General features: G+C 48.3%; 1 protein-coding gene across 1 annotated transcript in view; it reads right to left on the bottom strand.

Annotated features, from left to right (window-relative positions):
• The window catches only part of LOC149345534 (uncharacterized), a 51,930-nt gene extending 39,616 nt beyond the window's left edge, over positions 1-12,314 (bottom strand). The window contains exon 1 of the mRNA XM_089541151.1: positions 11,943-12,314. Within this exon, the coding sequence (XP_089397277.1) occupies positions 11,943-12,314 (372 nt within the window). The remainder of the gene's footprint in view (positions 1-11,942) is intronic.
• Between the last annotated feature and the right edge of the window lie 8,183 nt (positions 12,315-20,497).

Here is a 20,497-nt window from a genome sequence, read left to right as displayed (position 1 = left end):
CCGGCGTTTCGTGTGGACCGAGTGAGGCACGTGATGACGCGCCAAGTGACGTCAGGCGTGGCTCTACAAAAGCGAGCGCCTGCATGCGCGCCGCGGGAGAAAGCACCTCAGCTGTTGCCCAATAAAGTACTACGCAGTGTTCTATCGCTTCTTACTTGCCGGGACCCGCGAACACCACAACTGGCGACGAGGATGGTGGAAGCAAGGCAAGACGCAGAAAAGAAGCGCTGAAGCTGGACAACGGAGTGCCGAGGCAACAGACCGAAGAGCAACGCTGGATTCAACCGCACCTACGACGAAAGGCGTCAAAACGTCTGAGATGGCAGCCTCCAGTCAGATTGGTCAAGTAGAAGCCTTCGACGAAACTGTGAGTGACTGGCTATCTTACGAAGAACGCCTAGTTTCCTTTTTCGCGGTGAAAAAAGTTCCAGAAGACCTCAAGGTGCATGTTTTGCTAAGCGTCATTGGGCTGAAGTCATACAGCCTCTTGAAATCTCTGACCGCACCAGATAAGCCGTCAGAAAAGACGTTCAAGGAGCTAGCTGAATTGCTTCGCAATCACTTCACCCCGAGAGTGTCTGTGATCGGAGAGCGAGCAAAATTTCACAGAAGATGTCAGCTGCAACATGAGAGCATCGCACAGTATGTAGCCGAGCTCAGAAAACTAGCTTATACCTGTGAATTCGGTACCTTTATGGACGAATCACTTCGTGACAGGTTTGTGTGCGGTTTATTCCGCACCGACATTCCGCAATACTTATTTGCAGAAGACAAAACGCTGACATTCCAAAAAGCCGTTGAGCGCGCACTTGCTTTGGAAGAAGCTAAGAAAAATGTTCAGGAAGCGCACGATAGTGAAGCTGTCGATGACTTCCACAAAATGACCGCTGAAGACCCAGCCAAAACAAGGTATTCTTTCGAGTGTTATCGCTGCGGCTCTGACAAGCATTTTTCCCGCGCCTGTCCGCACATAGCAGATAAGTGCACGAACTGCGGCAAGAAAGGCCACGTTCAGCATGCCTACCGTGGTCCCAAGCAGTATCCAACGAGTTCATGGAAGTCGATACGCACTCTTGAAAGTGACGACACGGGAAACATCCAGACTCTGTCTCAAAAAACCTGCCGTCCCATCCCCGTGGATATCGAAATTAAAGGTGTACCTTTGCGAATGGAGTTAGACACAGGCGCTACGGTGTCTGTAATATCAAGACAGCAGTTCTAGAGACTTAGACCGCCTTTAAGACTCGACCCTACGGAACTGCGACTGAAAACGTACACAGGAGAAGTTATCCAGCCCTGCGGCGTTTTGAAAGCAGCCGTAAGGTACAAGGATCAAGTCTGTGACCTTCCGTTCTACTTCGTAGACTACGGCGGACCAGCTCTTCTAGGACGCGAGTGGTTCGGTACTTTGCGCTTGGACTGGGACGAAATCTGCCGTTTGCACAAGCTGAACAGGTTTTGGTGCGCAGTTTCAGGAGCGGACCAAGATGGCTCAAAGCAACTATCGTGCAGCGCGCCGGGCCAGTGTCGTACGAGGCTAGGGTGCAAACACCTAACGGATCCTGCATGTGGAGGCGACACAAGGACCATTTGCTACGAGCCTCAGCTGCGAACACGTCACCATTTGCGGTGGGGGAGGAGACCATCTGTTATGAACTTTCAGACTGTGCGCCACCCTCATCAACCGCTGTCTCCGCAACTAGCCCTGCACCCGTGGTCAGCGGAAAGAGCCCTACGAGGCGGTACCCTCAGCGAGTCAGGAAGCCGCCTGATCGATACCAGCCATCGTGACTCTCCAAATTGCGGTGGAGGAAGTGACGCGTGCCGGAGTTCTGTGCGAGGCGAGTGCCGGAGTTCTGTGCGAGCCGCGTGAGACGCGTGCCGGCGTTTTGTGAGAACCGAGTGAAACGCGTGATGACGCGCCAAGTGACGTCAGGCGTGGCTCTACAAAAGCGAGCGCCTGCATGAGCGCCGCGGGAAAAAGCACCTCAGCTGTTGCCCAATAAAGTACTACGCAGCCTTCGTATTGCTTCTTACTTGCCGGGACCCGCGAACACCACACTGTTCTTTAATTCGGACGTAGCGCCACGCTGTCCGCCGTCCGCATACCTCAGCTCAAGCTTTCTTAGCTCTTCTTTCTCATTCCACTCAATTTGTTGCATTCGCTCGTGGAATTTCCGTTTAATGCGGTGAATAGTATCCTGCCTTGCCTCTATAATAATATAATAATAATAATGTTTATTTGATCCCCACGTTGTACTTACATGATGACGCAGGGGACCGAAGTAAAAGCTGTATTTCAACAGCTTGACAGAGCAACGGCCCCCCTTTTTGGCAGCATACAAAGCGGCGCAAAAAGAAAATATACAAGGTAAAGGGAAAACTACGTGCGATGAGCACACCGCACTATAAGATAGTACAGAAACATGTTACAAAAGAGATGCACCTGGCACATATATTTAAAGCAGTACAAAACCATAAACACGTGGCAAAAAGAAATAAGGAATTCTAATATTTAACACAATGCAATTACATGGTAAAGACACTTTAATAGAAAACATATGAATACGAGCCAGGAACACCAACAGTTCCAAGGCGGCTGTTTTCGTTGCATGAAGAATTACATGAAATGTTTACAAAGAAAGTAAGTTAGAAGTCTCTGAAATGTTACACATTGGGGTGTTATATTCTGTTTTAGTAGATCATTAAGAAGTCGTGGAAGACGGTTTTCTAAAGTTCTCAGACCGCACGCTGTTCGAAATGTATTAGTTTGCCACATGTCACTATTTCTTGTTTCATAAGTTTGTTCGCGCCTTTTCAGGCCTGAAAGATTTTGAATAAAAGACGTTTTATTCAAAAATTCCTGTTTAAGTGTTCGGCTCAGGCGATAGTCATAGATTTTTGTTACTGGTATAATTTTGTGCTCTAAAAATATTTCTCCTGTGTGATGTAACCTTGGTAATCTCTTAACAATTCGCATTGCCTTTTTTTGCAATACAAGTAATTTGCTCAGATTTTCCTGTGGTGTAGTACCCCAGATAAGGCTACAGTAGTTAATGCGAGAATGGAATAAAGAGTGATAAACTAACATCATAACACAAGACAGCAAGATATCACGGTTGCGATGGAGTATACCAATTATTTGTGACAACTTAGAAGTTATGTGGGCTATGTGATCGTCCCAGGACATTTGCTGATTAAAGACAACCCCCAGGGTTTTGAAATGTGCCACTATTTCCAGTGGACAAGATCGCAAACATAATTGTTTTGTCAGGTGAACTTGTTTATTCTTGGCCCGGAAGATAACTGCTTTTGTTTTGTTTACATTAATTTGTAATGCATTCTTTTGTGTCAACTGGTATAGATGTTCGAGCATGCAGTTTGCTGTATCTATTAACTCATTAGCATTTTCACCAGCCAAGAACATGCTGGTATCGTCTGCGTATATAATAAATTTTGTGAAGGGAAGTACATTGACGATGTCATTAATATAAAGATTGAAAAGAAAAGGACTGAGTATACTCCCTCGCGGCACACCGCGCGAACAGGGAGAGTTTCAGAGATGAAGTCATTTACACTAACAGCCTGCCGGCGATATTGAAGATATGACTTAACTATCGATGCTGCGTGCCCGCGGAAGCCATAGCGTTCAAGCTTCTGGAGAAGTAATTGATTGATAAGGTCAAACGCCTTTGTAAAATCAATGAATACTCCTAAAACTATCCTATTCTGTTCAAATTGTTTTAGTATATATTCCTTCTGATCTAACAGTGCAAATTCTTTGGAAAGGTGCTTTCTAAATCCATATTGTGATTTGGTAAGTATATGGTGTCTGGATTCAAATGCCGCAAAGCGTTTATGAAGCGGTTTTTCGAGCACCTTTGAGAATATTGGAAGAATTGATATCGGGCGGTAATTGCCTAGCTGGTTCCTATCACCCTTCTTAAAAAGTACAGAACAGCGGGCAACTTGCATTTCGACAGGAAAAACAGCATTTGCAATACATAGATTAATTATACGGGTTATGTAGGGTAAAATAATGTCAAAAATCGATCTTATGGGCCGTATCTGTAGTCCATCAATATCGCATGAAGTACTATTTTTAAGCTCAGTGAAAATAGTCATTATTTCGGCTTCATTAACAGGATTAAGATATATCGTTTTGTCTAGTAGTGGGACACAATTGAAGTCATTATCTACGTCCGTGTCGCGGCAAAGACCAACAAAGTACTTATTAAACTCGTTCGCTAAACCCTGGTCAGACACCTGTACCCCATTTAATTTCACTGAAGAAATTCGTCTGGCAGCAGTATCATTAGCTATAAGGTTGTTAAGTTTTTTCCAAACAAGGTCACCACGCCCTTTAGTTGCCTCAAAATCATTTTCGAAATATTCATTCCTAGCTTTCCCAAGTTCCTTGTTAAGGCGGTTACGATATGCTTTGAAAATAGACAAATCATCCGTCTCTTTTGTCCTGATAAATTTATGGTAGAGTGCATTTTTCTTGTCTGTCTTAAGCAGGAGATCAGCTGTGAGCCATGGTTTGCGGGTTTTTTTAGTCCGCTTAAAAGTCTTTGTTGGGAAATAGGCAGCGTACATTGGTTTCAATATAGCGAGGAAGTATTCATAAGCCTCGTTCGCGTCACGTTCAGAGAGAATAGCTTCCCAATCGGCTTCAGATGCACGTTGTCTAAAAGCGAGAAGGCTTTCTTCCGTGATCGCTTGATAAGAGAATGATTGTTTGGTCTCATTTTTTTAGTTTTCTTTTCAAACACAAGAATATCGGCAGATGATCGCTAATGTCTGAAACAATTACTCCGCATTTAGTTGACTTATTGATAGCGTTTGTTACGAACAGATCTATAAGTGACGATGATCTAGTTGTTATGCGCGTTGGTAGCTGAATCACATTAGAAAGCCCGCTCACTTTTAGTAATAGGTCAAAACTTTTCTTACAACTGTCATTAGAGCACATGTTTATGTTCATGTCTCCACCACAAACGAACGTAAGTCTCCTGTCGATGACAAACGAAAACAACGACTCAAGGAAACCAAGGAAAACAGGAATGCAACCCTGGTGTGGCCGATAACAAACAACGAAAAGAGAATTTTCTGCAAGCACTGATAGAACTTCATAATCTGCTGTGGTCCGAGTAAACTGCGGTAAAAGCTCAGGTTCATGTTCACTTTTAATTAACAAACAAACGCCACCACCACGGCCTACATCACGCTTTAAGAAGAATGTTTGACAGTTGGGAAACCGAGGTACTTCTGAATCATCTGTACACCAGGTTTCGGTTATCATAATAACATTGAATGTAACATCTAATTGTTGTAGTAGGACAGTTAAACTAGGTACTTTGTGTCTAATTGATGGGCCATTTAGATGGAGGCATTTGAAGGACTTTAGAAAGGCTGGGCCAAGATGATTCGCGAAGTCAATTGGTATAACATATCTATCCGAGACGGAATGCATTGTTCGCTAAAGTGTCAAATGAAAAGAGCGAAAAAAAAATGGCTGAGGTAAGCTTCGCAAGCTTACTTCCATCAGATACGACAATCGCGTTCGCACCGTCAATCCTTCTGATCAGAATTTTGCCGTTGTTGTGCCAGACATACTTGTACCCCGCACTCTTTGCCCATTCTTTCACCTCCCTCAAAAGTTCCCGATTTCGCTTTGTCAAGTTTTCAAAGATCCTTATTTCTTCATCGGCGCTGCTTACTAGACGCCTTTTGGACCACCACACATCTCTGACCTTTTGATTTGTGAATCGACATATGATGCCAGGAATCTTATCCTTCTTTGACGGCAATCGGTGAACAGTACACACATGACAACATGAACTGGTGGGCGAGTTGGTCTGACACATCTAGTGAAGCAGCGCAACGGCACAAGGCCAAGGGAAGGAGAGGACAAACACAGCGCTGAACTGACAACAAATGTTTATTCCGGATGCAATCAACATATATATACTTCAGCACCTTCGAAAAAATAACAAATGAAAGAGAGAGGAGCAGAAGGTTTCATCCCAGTCACTATGCGCAAACAGCTGTATCGCGTGTACATCGGTCATATGACATCAGATAGTTGTGCTCTTTCAACGAAATGGCTACGGAAGGGGTGCTGATACAATTCTCACCCAGCTTCATGATTTCAGATGCCTCGATTATCTCTCTAGTAAGTTTATCCTTGTGTTTGGTAACTACATGGCTGTTTTTGAATTTCGGAAAACAGGAACAATCACGACAGTGAATACCTATGTGGCGGGCCGCATTCTTAACGTTGCTTCCATGCTCTCTAAATCTTTCATTTAGACAACGGCCCGTTTGGCCGATGTATGAAGCACCACACGTCAACGGGACTGAATACACCACGTTATCTTGGCATGGCACGTACTTCGTCCTGTGGTTTTTCTTGCAGTCATGACCAGATTCCGATCTTTTATCCTGGCCATTCACTCTCGCACACAAGCCACTGAGTCTCAGAGGCGCCGAAAAAACAACATCAACTCCAGCCTTTTTAGCTATTCTCTTCAGATTGTGGGACACGACATGGACATAGGGTATAATTGCCAGATTTCTTTGTTTAGAAAGAGGGACAGCGTTGCCCCCCTTTAGCTTTTTCAAAATCCCTTCTGCTACTGACGCCAGAATATGAAGGGGGTATTTTAGACTAACCGATGCAAAATACCCCGCTGCCGCGGGGACACGGGGAACTCCAAGGCGGCTTCTCTGCTGCAGTTTTCGCCATGGTAGACATAGGCCCCGTTTTCTGCGAATTCTCGCCCGCTCGTCCCGCGGCCAACCGGAAGCTGTTTTACGGCATGGTTGCTCGGTGGTGACAGCGGGCTCTTGGTTTTGGAATCCGGCCGCCCTCCAAACGGCCTGGCTCTCGATGTTCGAAGCAGCAACGGTCGTTGCGGCGTCCGCTGGCTCTCCTCCGGGCAGCTGTGAAGGCTGGCCTGCGGCTGCAAAACTGTCTTTTCTTTCTAGTTACTTTCCAGATTTGCCCTTTCTTTTTTTTTGAGCTAGTCTAACCCCTCTCGGCCTTTTCCGACGAGAAAGCGTGTGCTTGCTCCGGAAGCCGTGGTGCGAAATATGGAAGGGGTGTTCCGTCTATATTAAGCAGGAGAAATTACTCCCTGCGCGTTGGTCAGAGTTGGTTCTGCCGTGAGCGCAAGTTGTAACGAGGCGCCGGGCTGTGTTGTCGAGCCTTGCGTCTCGGTGCGGCTGCCTGCTGGCGGGGGAGGGTCCTGGGGTAAGGTCCCATGACGTCACAAGCCGCAATTTGCCAAGGAACCTGGCTATTGATCGGCTGCGAATATGGGGGTTATTCTTCTAGTAACGCTCAAAGGGCAAGAAGCAGTTGTCGCTCTCTAGCACCAGCTTGCCAGCCCTAGCAGTCAGAGCTGTGACCCCCAACCCGCGGTGCGGTGAGTCGCAACCACGGTGGGTTCGGGCCAGAGGGGACAAACACGAGTATGCTACTCGGATGAGCGTTTATTGCTCCCGAGCAATGCAATGCAGCAGCAACAATACAACCGCCGTAACGAGGGAGAGTGTTCCGCTCGCGTACGGGGTGAAAAACACAAAGGAAAGAACGCACGCAAAAATGTGGGGGAAGACGGTTCCGCTCACCTCGCGCAGTTCCTCGCTCACGGCCCGCGGCGGTCAAGTCACACGCGGTGGCCGAGCGATAAGGGCAGCGGTCTCCATGGCAGATCTCTGATCCGTGCGTGTGCACGGCTCCCGCCAGAAGACAAGCGAGCCTAGGGAGAAACGCGTCTCCTCCCGGGCTGTGGAGAGGAGGTCTCTCCGTTGTAAGAGGGGAAACAGGGAAAGTCTCTGCGGCGGCGTCGCGGCGGGGAGCGAAAGGAAGCGGGGGTGGCGAGAGTGCCCTCCCTCGCAAAACCTCCCGATCGGCGCGCGCATAGCATCGCTGATAATTACGCGCGGCCGTTACAATGGGGCAGGGGATTCATGTGTATCCCCACATTCCCCCCTTCTTAAAACTGCCCTACGGCCGAAAAGTGACCGCGTTCACACAAAAGGGTATACCGAGTGGGGCCGGCGAAACGCCGCTTAACTTTAAAACGAATTAAGAAAAGATTCAGCTCACAGCCAGCAGTGCCGTCGTCGAAGTCCGTGGACGCCAGTGCAGGAAGGCAGTGTAGACGACCGCCATGTACGACCGGGGAGCCCAGGGTTGAAGGGGGGTCGATGACCGCAGGTCCCGTGCGTCGGCCAGGGCAGCTTTGCCGGGACGCGCGGGCGGCAGGCAGGCTCAGAGCAATTACACACCGTGTCGTCCCTTTGCACAGCGTACGGCAGGCCTCCACTCAGCTGGTCGAACCGCTCGCTCTTGGCTCGATGGCCCTCTTTTCCTTTCGTTGGGGGGCGACAAAGGCGCGCCGACCCATTTTCCCCCTGCCGCAGAGGACTTGCGAGGCGGGCTCAGCGGGGCACCAAGCTTCTCTCGTGGGCGAACCGCTGCCGCGGGGACACGGGGAACTCCATGGCGGCTTCTCTGCTGCAGTTTTCGCCATGGTAGACATAGGCCCCGTTTTCTCCGAATTCTCGCCCGCTCGTCCCGCGGCCGACCGGAAGCTGTTTTACGGCATGGTTGCTCGGTGGTGATAGCGGGCTCTTGGTTTTGGAATGCGGCCGCCCTCCAAACGGCCTGGCTCTCGATGTTCGAAGCATCAACGGTCGTTGCGGCGTCCGCTGGCTCTCCTCCGGGCAGCTGTGAAGGCTGGCCTGCGGCTGCAAAGCTGTCTTTTCTTTCTAGTTACTTTCCAGATTTACCCTTTCTTTTTTTTGGAGCTAGTCTAACCCCTCTCGGTCTTTTCCGACGAGAAAGCGTGTGCTTGCTCCGTAAGCCGTGGTGCGAAATATGGAAGGGGTGCTCCGTCCATATTAAGCAGGAGAAATTACTCCCTGCGCGTTGGTCAGAGTTGGTTCTGCCGTAGGCGCAAGTTGTAACGAGGCGCCGGGCTCTGTTGTCGAGCCTTGCGTCTCGGTGCGGCGGCCTGCTAGCGGGGGAGGGTCCTGGGGTAAGGTCCCATGACGTCACAAGCCGCAATTTGCCAAGGAACCTGGCTATTGATCGGCTGCATGAGCCCAGGTGGGCGTCCACCACGTGGCTTGACCCTTTGGCACACGTCGCACGAGTGGGCGTAGCGTATCGCATCCCGCTTCATGCCAGGCCAGGTAGCGAGGCGGCACAACTTGAGGTAAGTCTTAGGGCCACTCGCATGCCCAGCGATGCACGTGTCATGAAAGTAGCGTAAAAGTGCTCCTCTCAACGTGCGTGAAATCACCACCTTGAAGGACTCGTGTGTACCCTTCTCGGAGGGGATATATCTCAGCAGGATGCCATCGGAGTCGAGCAGATAGGAATCCATCGCGCTCACAGCATTACCAGCTGTGTTCGAGCGCCCCGCACGGACAACAATACCAGTTGCCTCCATGTGCGCCGCGGCCGCGCCGCCCGGCTCCCTGAGCCCGTCGAACACTTTTCGACAAAATGGATCCTCCCGCTGTGCCTCCAATAGCTCCCTTCTGCTGAAAACGCTCACCACGGAACTGACGCCTTCCAAGTGGTTCACGCTTTCGCCCTGGGAAGGCGGGGTGTTCGTTCCCTCGGGGCGTTGTGTGAGCTGCGCGGCAGTCGCGCTGCTCTGGCTGTCGGGCGCGGCGGAGTGGGCAGTGTTGTTACTTCCCAAGCCGTCAACGGGCGCGCGCGAAAGTGCGTCCGCCACCACGTTGTTCTTGCCCCTCCTGTAGCGCACGGTAAAGTCGTAACGCTGGAGGAGTAGCGCCCATCGCGCTAGGCGTCCGGACGGCTCGCCTAGGCGTCTCAGCCAAGTGAGTGCCGTGACCAGGATGTTGCTGCTGAGAAGCCGTATTGGACAACCACAGCAGGGACTGGATGTCAATCCCGCTCGGCGCCATAGCTAGTCTGTGTGTCGGCAGTCGGTCACACAGACACTCGGTTTGTCACACCTCTGGCCCCACGTTGGGCGCCAAGAATATGGGGGTTATTCTTGTAGTAACGCTCAAAGGGCTAGAAGCAGTTGTCGCTCTCTAGCACCAGCGTGCCAGCCCTAGCAGTCAGAGCTGTGACCCCCAACCCGCGGTGCGGTGAGTCGCAACCACGGCGCGTTCGGGCCAGAGGGGACAAACACGAGTATGCTACTCGGATGAGCGTTTATTGCTCCCGAGCAATACAATGCAGCAGCAAGAATACAACCGCCGTAACGAGGGAGAGTTCCGCTCGCGTACGGGGGTGAAAAACACAAAGGAAAGAACGCACGCAAAAATGTGGGGGAAGAAGGTTCCGCTCACCTCGCGTGGTTCCTCGCTCACGGCCCGCGGCGGTCAAGTCACACGCGGTGGCCGGGCGATAAGGGCAGCGGTCTCCGTGGCAGATCTCTGATCCGTGCGTGTGCACGGCTCCCGCCAGAAGACAAGCGAGCCTCGGGAGAAACGCGTCTCCTCCCGGTCTTTGGAGAGGAGGTCTCTCCGTTGTAAGAGCGGAAAGAGGGAAAGTCTCCGCGGCGGCGTCGCGGCGGGGAGCGAAAGGAAGCGGGGGTAGCGAGAGTGCCCTCCCTCGCAAAACCTCCCGAACGGCGCGCGCATAGCATCGCGTGATAATTACGCGCGGCCGTTACAATGGGGCAGGGGATTCATGTGTATCCCCACACGGCATAACGCTGATAGTGGACGGATGCTTCAAAGTTCCGCTGGCTGCCGGTGCCACCCATGTCGATGCTGTCGATGAAGGGGATCCAAAAGTGCGAGCGGCAGTTGGTGTCCCTCGGTCGTCATCGAACTTGAGTGCAGCTACAAAGGTAACAGCAACCTGCAGCAACAGAAGAGGCGTAAGTTTCATGTCGGTAAGCGTGCCGGCTCCAAATCCCGATATGATAAATGCTTCTTGAGGGTCCCATATGGCAGAAGCGTACTCAACTTTCGGGCGGATTAGCGTGATGTAAACATGTCATGTGATGTAAGCAGGTTTTTTTAAGTGTCAAGGCCCGTGTTTGAGATTACTCCTCAGAAGGCCGAGTGCACGATTTGCTGATGCTATGATTGTGTTAATATTGTCACAGGCCAGACGGAGCACAGTCGTAGACGTAGAGGGGGACTGCAGAATGGCCGAGGTTTTTAATCGCCCAGACCAGAGTCAGCTCGAGCCCGCCTCACGCGAATGCGACCGCTTCGTCCTCGTCACGGCTTAGTGCGCAGGTAGCTCGAGCCAGGTCCGTGGCATTAGTCCTGTGACATCTGGTGGAGGTCGCTTGAGTATTCTCGGCTGATACTCCATCCTTCCTCGGAGAGCCGAAGCACAAGCCCGGTGCCTCTTGTGCGAACCCCCGTCCATCGTGTCAGCCGCAGGCTCCGCGGCTTGTCTCCGGACTTCGGACTCCTGCCTAAAGAGAGCGCACCCATGGCTATGCGCACGGCAGCACGGCCAGACGGAGCACAGTCGTAGACGCAGAGGGGGCCCGCAGAACGGCTGAGGTTTTTAATCGCCCAGACCAGAGTCAGCTCGAGCACGCTTCACGCGAATGCGACCGCTTCGTCCTCGTCACGATTTAGTGCGCAGGTAGCTCGAGCCAGGTCCGTGGCAATATGGTAATGCCAAGTTAGGTCAGACTGAAAGTGCCATCTTGCCATCTGTTAATTCTAATGCAGGGTTAGCACATGCTACAGAAACTGAGGCATCCATGGTTGTTCTGAAAGTCTGAGGGTAGAAGTTGTTGAAAGTGAAAAGTATTGAAGAGGCAGAGTTTTAGGAGTCGGCAGAGGTCGTCGGCTTCAGTCGGGGTTCGTTCAGGCAAAGCCGCGTTTTCGTTCAGGGCTTTCTTGCAAAACTCCACCGCAAAATCCACAGGCACAGATGTGAACAAAGACTTCACATCGAAAGAAGCCATTACTTGGGTGTCCTCAATGGGCGCTTTGTGCAGCTTCTCGACAACGTCGCTTCCTTCCCGGACGTGTGTAGCGGTTTTACCAGCTAAAGGGGCCAGCACCCGGTGAAGGTAGCCAGAGAGCTTGTTCAATGAGGACCGTGTAAAATCCACAATTAGACGGAGCGGTGTGCCCTCTTTGTGCAATTGTGGCTCGCTGTAGATGGCAGGAGTGGCGCCATTGTGACACAGAAGCTTGCTGTAGATGTACTGACCATCGGACGGGGGCACGTATTTGAAAACCTCAGCGAGAAGCTTGTGCTGTTCACCTTCTATTTTTGTGGTCGGGTCCCTGTTTATCTTTGCAGAAGTGTTTGCTTCCTGCAAAAGTGTCGACATCTCTTTTATATATTCAGTCCCATCTAACCGATATTCTGTCCGATATTCAGTTCCTTCATGCAAACTTCGGCAACGGCTCTTGCGGGTCAAGGACCCTCTTGACCTCGATATCTATCCATGTGTTATCTACAAGATCCGCTGTCGTGATTGTGACGCTTCCTATATCGGAGAAACAGGAAAATTCAAGAAAGGGCTCAAGCAGCACCACATGACGTCGCCGAAGGAAAAACTAACTCAAACGCTTTAGCGCAAAATCATCAGAAAACTGGCCATATCATCGACAGGGACGCAACACGTGTGACTGCAAAGTAAAAATCATTGCCGAAATTCCTTCTCATAGAATAACTCTACATTTACTCAACGAGACGCATGATCAACCGGACCCGTGGTAATCTCCCAGAGGTATACTTGCGCACCCTTCGAAAAATCGCCCATGTATTTTATTTACAGAATACTTCCCTTACAGAATTTACAGAATATAGCTTCCCTTCCCGCCCTTATTCGCTTCTTTCTGATCAAGGCACCCGTACGGGCTCCGAAACGTCAATTCCTTTTATTTTCTTTGCATCATTGGCGAGTGTATGTTTTCTTTGACAAATCAGCGTGCATATCCCTCGCCAGACGGGATTCCGTCGAACCCTAGACTTAAAACGAATACATAAGCTTGAAAATATCGGGCTTCCTTCTTTCATAATTACCTGGGTTTCTGCTTACCTTTTTAGCCGTGCCCATTTCGTCAGTATTGATGCCCATTGTTCCAACTGCCTTCCGGTCACTTGTGGCTTCCCGCAAGGAATGGTGCTTGGAAGCGGAGGTCCCGGGTTCGAACGCCGGAGCAGGACAAATTTTTTTCTTCAACTGCGAAGTTTCTGGGAAAGCGGTTTAGCTTTCTTTTGAAGCCGGCTGGCTGCGCTTGGGCGGATGTGAATGAGTAATTTCTCCCTGACTGATTCGATTTTAAGGCGGTAGCCTTTAATGCCTCACCGTTGTAAGCAGGAGCTGTCGACAGAAATGTCACGCTTTTCAATTGGTCGAAACGGTCGTGACGTCACAGTGCGCGAATTTTAAACGGGGCCAATTGTACTTTGGCTACTAACCATGCAACCAATTAAAGGGATCGTATAGTGATGCTCCAAGTAAGTTTGACTGAGTTTTGTTAATTGCTTACTTAACGAATTAGTCTAATTAACCTTTCTAGTCAGACCAGGTAAATAAATAAAACCCAGTAGGAAATTGGCCGAGCTTGGGAATCGAACCCCGGCCTCCGGAGTGCGAGTCGAGCACGCTACCATTCCGCCATGCCGGCTCGATGGTCTGGAATGAACAAAGGTGCTTCTAGTGAATACGGTGTCTTTGTTCACTCCCATCTTCCTCCCTTCCCGTTACGGCCAGGTTTAGGTGTCCACTGAGATATGAGAGACAGATACATTTCCTTTCCTCAAAAAACAATTTACCGATGACAAAGGCGTATTTGTCCGCGTTTCAGATTGGTCCAAATTGTCGTGACATCACCGCGCGCGAATTTTGACGGGTGTCCACCGAAATATGTGAGGCAGTTACTGCGCAACTTCCTTTCCTCAAATACAATTTTCATTTTCTTCATTACGGCCCTCTTTCTTCTTTCACTCACACTTCCTCCCTTCCTGTACGGTGCGGCTCAGGTGTCCACCGAGATGACAGGGAATTACAGCCCCATTTCCTTTCCTCAAAAAACGTTGCGTTCAAAGGGCAACGCATCGCGCCGAACGGGTGGCGGCGTTCCTTGGACTCCGTGGCAGCGCTACAACACGCTGTCGCGTTCCACTCCTAAATTCGAAGCTTAAGCGTCATTAATTGGCAGTTAATTAATGCACCAACAAAATGTACAGTGAATAATCGTGTAGCAGAATGCAGTACTCAGGCTTTCGCCTTTCACCACTTTAGCCGCTAAAGTTCCTCGTAATTTTTTATTACATTGTGCCCTCGGCCTCTGGGATCGCAATCTGTATTTTTAATACGTACCCAGGTTCGTGTAATGAACCTCTGTGCCTTCAGCGCTTCCTTCTGATCTGCATCCGTTTGCAGGTGCCTGTGACGTCACCATGAGCCGGCGAGACCTCTCCTTGCCGCTGCTCCTCCTTCTCGGGGTTCTGGGCGAGACACAGCAGGTGGCGCTGGCGCAGCAGCCGAGGAAAGCCGGTCGCCTTAGTCGGCCGGGAGTGGTGAGTGAGATGCACTACAGGAACCAATCATTCAAATGAATGAATGAATCAATCAATCAATCAGTCAGTCAGTTAAATCAATCAATCAGTCAATGAATGAATCAATCAGTCAATGAATGAATCAATCAATAAATCAATGAATAAATAAGTGAATGAATGAATCAATCTTTATTCAGCATTCTTCTGTATACAACAAAAGAAATGCTAGGACAAGGATAAAAAGCTGCTATGAGCAGCTTGATGAGCCCCTTGGCCCATATTTTGGCAGTGCGAAGTTTTATAAACGAGTAAATACTGTCACGTAGTGGCGACCGCAATCCGGCGAACAGGAAAACAGCGAGAATGGCTTCTAAAGGAAACTCTTTATTTGGGCTGACTTGAGCCCGCAAAGAATTGAATGACTCGGCGGCGTCTTAGCAACAGGCGAGCTCGGCGGTCATCGAACAGAATGCCCGCCGCTATCGGTTATACTGTCACCACTGAATCTTTTCTTTAAAATTTATCATAGGAACGTATACCTAAAGAGAGCACTGTTTATTCGACCTGCCGGCATTTCATCACGCGTTGATGATCCGCACGAGGTCGGCATCCCACTTTGCCGCCCTACTGCTTGCTTGGCATCTTTCATTCCCAGGACGTCATCGGAGTGGAAGCACCTACCTGCAGCCCTGCTTGCTACTGATAACATTGAAGAATCTGTAAAACGGTTGACAGATCATTTTGTAGTATATTAGATAAAATGATCGATTCATTTATTTTCCCGCTGCTATCCTATATATAGTGATTTCGCCAATTTCAAACACGTATTGGCGTCATTTGTGCCGCTTGCTCTTGCTAACTGTGTTGTCATTGCTTTGTATTATGGCTTGTGTTATGAGTATTTCTAAATTACCTTATGCCTTAACACTACCTTGTATACTGCTCTTTCTCAAACCTAGAAGTTTTTCGTGCTTCATACTTTTTTGCAACATTGTTTAGTTTTTATTCTCTTCACTTCGAAATCTTCTGTAATGATGCTGCTAAATACACGCGTTAGCTATTGTTTTAAATAACCCGTTGTGTAAATCATTCTGTAAGGATCTGTAAGCGCGCACTCCTTTCTATAATGCTCTGTCAAGGGCCATGAACGAACCTGAAATAAATTATCAAATTGAAAGCTGACAGAGAACTTTCGAGATCAAGCATGCAAAGTTACTAAAACAATCTGGAGCAACGAAGAGGCGGGCCCGCCTGGATGCGGTCAGTCGAGATAAATCTAGTGGCTTCGTGGATAAAAAACAAAAAGATAAACCGACTCACACGCAGCTCTGAAGAATGAACAAGCAGTACAAAGATTTTCGGCATTACTCCCATCTCGAAGAAGCATCGACGCGATGCTTTAAAACATAAGGCGACGGCAAACAAATAAAATGGATTGTGAAAAAAAATAAACAATGAGTTTGGAAACAGCGTCCTATAACGCGGATAATAGGGCTTTAGACGGACGACATGGACAACTACTGGTCGTAGGCGATATTGCTGGGATGCAGTCATTTCTTCAGGGACTACTTCGTAGTCCAGTTCACCTAACCGACGCAGAACTTGTACGGGAAGAAATAGCGGCGCGAAAGCTTTTCACTCAACCTGCGGCAGAGAATGGGCACCCATAACCAGAATCGGTATTTCGCGCCGCGTATTCGTAGGTTGTAGCGTCTGGCGTCGGTCCGCTGCTGGTCTTTGACCCGTAATTCATTTCATTTCATTTAATTTTATTACCTTAAAGGCCCCTTAAAAGGGGTGTTACATAAGGGGTGGCAAGAATAAAAGCACAAATTCACAATGACAGGAAAGTTTCTACAATATCAGTGAAAATACGTGGGCAGGTGATGATGGCAACGTTGTTTGGAAGGCCGTTCCAGTCTGCGGCTGCACGAGGAAAGAAGGAATTAGAAAAAGTGACGGTTCGTGATCGTGGACGGGAAACTTGTAGGTGATGGCTGGTGCGGCGAGACATGCGTGCGGGTGGAAGAATATAAGGTGCGATGTGCATAGGGCTGTGGAAGAATTTGTGAAATAAAGACATGCTGGCAATGCGACGGCGGAGCGATAAGAGTGATAATCCGGATGCTGTTTTTAAGGACGAAACACTGATGTCATAAGAGTAGGATGAATGAATGAAACGAGCAGCGCGATTCTGAACAGATTCGAGGGCATTGATGAGATATGCTTGATGAGGATTCCAGGTGGGCGACGCAAATTCTCGTTTGGACCTGACTAATGACTTGTAAGCTAATAACTTGACATGATGGGGAGCATGATGAAGATGGCGCTTTAGGAAACTTAATGTCTTGTTTGCTGACGATATTATATTAGTAACATGCAGGCTCCAAGAAAGATCGCTAGAAATAGTTATGCCTAGATACTTGTATGATTGAACTAGTTGTACGGGAACTTCAGAACGTAAGAGAAGGTTAAAAGATTACGGCGACGGCTAATGGATAAAAGATTACACTTACGTGGGTTAAGTTCCATTAGCCATTTATTACACCACTCCTGAACGGCATTAAGATCGTTTTGAAGAGAAGATTGGTCAGCGGTGGTGAGAATAGCACGATAAAGTACACAGTCGTCAGCGAACATGCGTATGTTAGATATTACATTTGAAGGGAAATCATTAATGTATATAAGAAACAGTAGTGGGCCAAGCATAGATCCCTGTGGGACGCCCGACGTTACTGAGAGTGAGTTAGAGTTTTTATTGTTAACGGAGACAAACTGCCAACGATTAGTCAAAAATTCTACGATCCACTTCAAAATATTGGGGTGCCAATTTAATCGAGAAAGTTTTATCAACAGGCGTTTATGGGGTACTTTATCAAAGGCTTTGGCGAAATCTAGAAAAATGATATCAGTCTGTAGATTAGAATCAAGGTTAGCATGCAGATCATGAATGAATGTTGCAAGTTGGGTCTCGCAGGAGTAACGCCGGCGAAACCCGTGCTGAGCAGAATGGAAGAAGTTATTCGAATCAAGGAATGTCATGATGTGGGTATAGATGACGTGTTCCATGATTTTGCAGGGAATACTAGTCAGAGAGATGGGGCGGTAATTAAGCGGCGAGTTCTTGTTACCTGATTTGTAGACTGGAACGACCTTCCCATTTTTCCACTCTATGGGCAGTTGACCTGTGAAGAGTGACTGAGCGAATAACAAGCACAGCAGAGATGAACATATATCTTTGGTATTAATCAGTATTTTAGCGTTGATATTGTCAATTCCAGCATAGGATGATATTTTAATGTTTTCTATTAGTGACAAAAATCATGCAGAAGAAAAGATAAGAGGAGGCATAGTATCTTGAACAATTGGGGGGTTTGGAGGAAATGTCGACTCTGTTTCGGTAGTAAACACGGATGAAAAGGCTGTGTTGAACATGTTGGCGCATTCAGTTTCAGAGACAGTTGCACCCGAAGCATCGGTGAGGGAAACAGTGCGTGTGTGCTGGGGGTTAATGACTTGCCAGAACCTACGGGGGTTAGTTGACAACATTTTAGGCAGATCGGAGTTAAAAAAAGTGCGTTTGGCTTCTCGAATACTTGATAAATAAGTTTTTTCGGCTGCATAATATTTGTTCCAAGCGTTCTGACTAGGAAGCAACTTGGCTGATCGGAAAAGACGCTTCTTTCTATTTTCAAGACGTTTGACCGTATTTGTGAACCATGGGTTTTGAGGGTTATTTCGTATATTTATGCTTGAAATAAACCTGTCGACCAAACCTTCGATTTTCCTCTTAAACAAGAACCAGCTATCATGGATGGATCTTTGATGAAAGCTAGATTGAAATACTGGTAAAAATGCGCGAAGTTCATTATTTATTGCTGTGTAGTTTCCTTTATCGTACAGTCGGATAGTTCGTTTAGTAGTTACGCGTAAGGACAGTTTAATCGTGAAGCCGGCATGTATGACGTGGTGATCGCTGACGCCTGGAAGATACATGATGGAATGAACGCATTCAGGATTATCCGTTAATATTAGGTCCAGGATATTAGCGCAGTCTTCAGTTACACGGGTTGGTTCGAATACAGTTTGAACGAGGTTAAAATTAAGGCAGACGTCTAGAAATTCATTAGCATCCTTATTACCTGTAGCAGTTAGATTATGCCAGTCAATGATCGGAAAATTGAAATCTCCGAATAGGAGAGTGTAGCAAGTCTTCCAGCAAGTCTTCGAGCTCATTCTGCGCGTTGAAGGTAGGCGGCGACGTCGACGTTATATTCTTCGGTAACATTGGGAGCATGGCGTCTAGCGTGGTCGTGGCCTCCCTGCCATGGACGAGCCTAAAAGGCGTCACCTGGGTGGTCTCCTGCACTGCGGTGTTGTAGGCGAAGGCGGTTTAAGGCTGGATGATGTCACAGGTCACAGCCTTAAGAACTTCGCGCAGACTTACAGGTACAACAAGGAGGTAGGCTGCTTTTGTTACCTGCAAAGTTCTTCTTCACAAGGATGTACATCATTCTGTAAACAGTACGAAGACGCTCCTCTCTTGAACGAGGCGGGCGGTTAAGAAACTTTGCCTTCCAAGTGCTTGATGCGGCGTTCCAGTTCAGGGTCGGAGCGTTGCTGCTGTGCAAAAGAGCTGGGACTAACGGGTTCCAGAAAGGCGTCCTCATCGTCGTCCTACGGTGGTTCACATACAGGGGCTCGTGACAGGCAGTCGGCGTCAGTGTGCTTGCGTCCGGACTTGTAAATGACGGTGACGTCAAAGTCCTTGAGCCGCGGGCTCCATCGAGCGAGGCGTCCAGAGGGGTCCTTCAAATTGGCAAGCCCGCACAGTGCGTGGTGATAGCTGACCAGCTTGAACGGTCGTCCGTACAGGTAGGGGCGGTATTTCGAACTAGCCCAGATGATGGGAAGGCACTCTTCACTTCACTTCACTTCACTTTATTACCTTAAAGGCCCCCAGGAGGGGGGGTATTACATAAGGGGTGGGTTACATTGAAAAATCAGATTGAATAAACAAAGAAAAACCGTAAGATACAAATATTATTCGCTGTTAAAGGTAGCAGTTCAACAGTTCGCAAATGTTGATGGGCAGGTGATTGCGGCGATGTCGTGTGGAAGGCTGTTCCAGTCCTTGGCTGAGCGTGGAAAGAATGACGATGCAAATGTAGTTGTACGCGTACATGGCCGGGCTACTTGAAGGGGATGACCAATGCGGAGGGAAATGCGTGCCGGCGGATTGATGTAGGGAGGACGACGAAGTGAGCTGAAATAAAATTTGTGAAACAAGCACATACTAGTAATACGACGCCTACAAGCCAGGGATGTTAATCCTGCCTCTGCTTTTAGTGCTGATATACTGACATTATATGAATAGCACGAATGTATGAATTTTGTGGCTCGATTTTGTACTCATTCTAGGGAATTTATTAGATAATTTTGGTTAGGGCTCCAAATAGCAGAGGCGTATTCTAATTTAGAACGGACAAGTGATTTGTAGGCAAGCAATTTTATTTTTTGTGACGCATCACGTAGATGTCGTTTTAAGAATCCAAGGCTTCTGTTAACGGATGATATGATTTTAGTGACATGCGCGTTCCAGGTTAGATCATTGGACAATGTTACTCCGAGGTATTTGTAAGTCTGAGCTAATTCTACCGTGACTTACAAGATTTTATAGGAGAAGAGGACAGGATTACGTTTTCGGTGAAATGACACGACTTTGCATTTATTGGGGTTTAGTTCCATGAGCCAGTTGTTACACCAATCATGTACGCTGATTAAGTCATTCTGGAGGGCGAACTGATTAGAGGCGTTGTTGATAGTGCGATAGATGACACAGTCATCGGCAAAAATACGGACGTTACAAGAGACATGCGTTGGAAGGTCATTAATGCATATTAAAAATAATAGCGGACCAAGGACTGATCCTTGCGGGACACCTGATGTTACCGGAACAGAGCTAGAGGCTTGATTATTAACGTTAACAAACTGGGTGCGGTT

Source organism: Amblyomma mixtum, chromosome 4 (genome assembly GCF_055824585.1).
Source record: "Amblyomma mixtum isolate Tamu chromosome 4, ASM5582458v1, whole genome shotgun sequence".
NCBI lineage: Eukaryota > Metazoa > Arthropoda > Arachnida > Ixodida > Ixodidae > Amblyomma > Amblyomma mixtum.
Note: the sequence above shows the minus strand (reverse complement) of the source record. Positions and strands in the feature narration are given on the sequence as shown.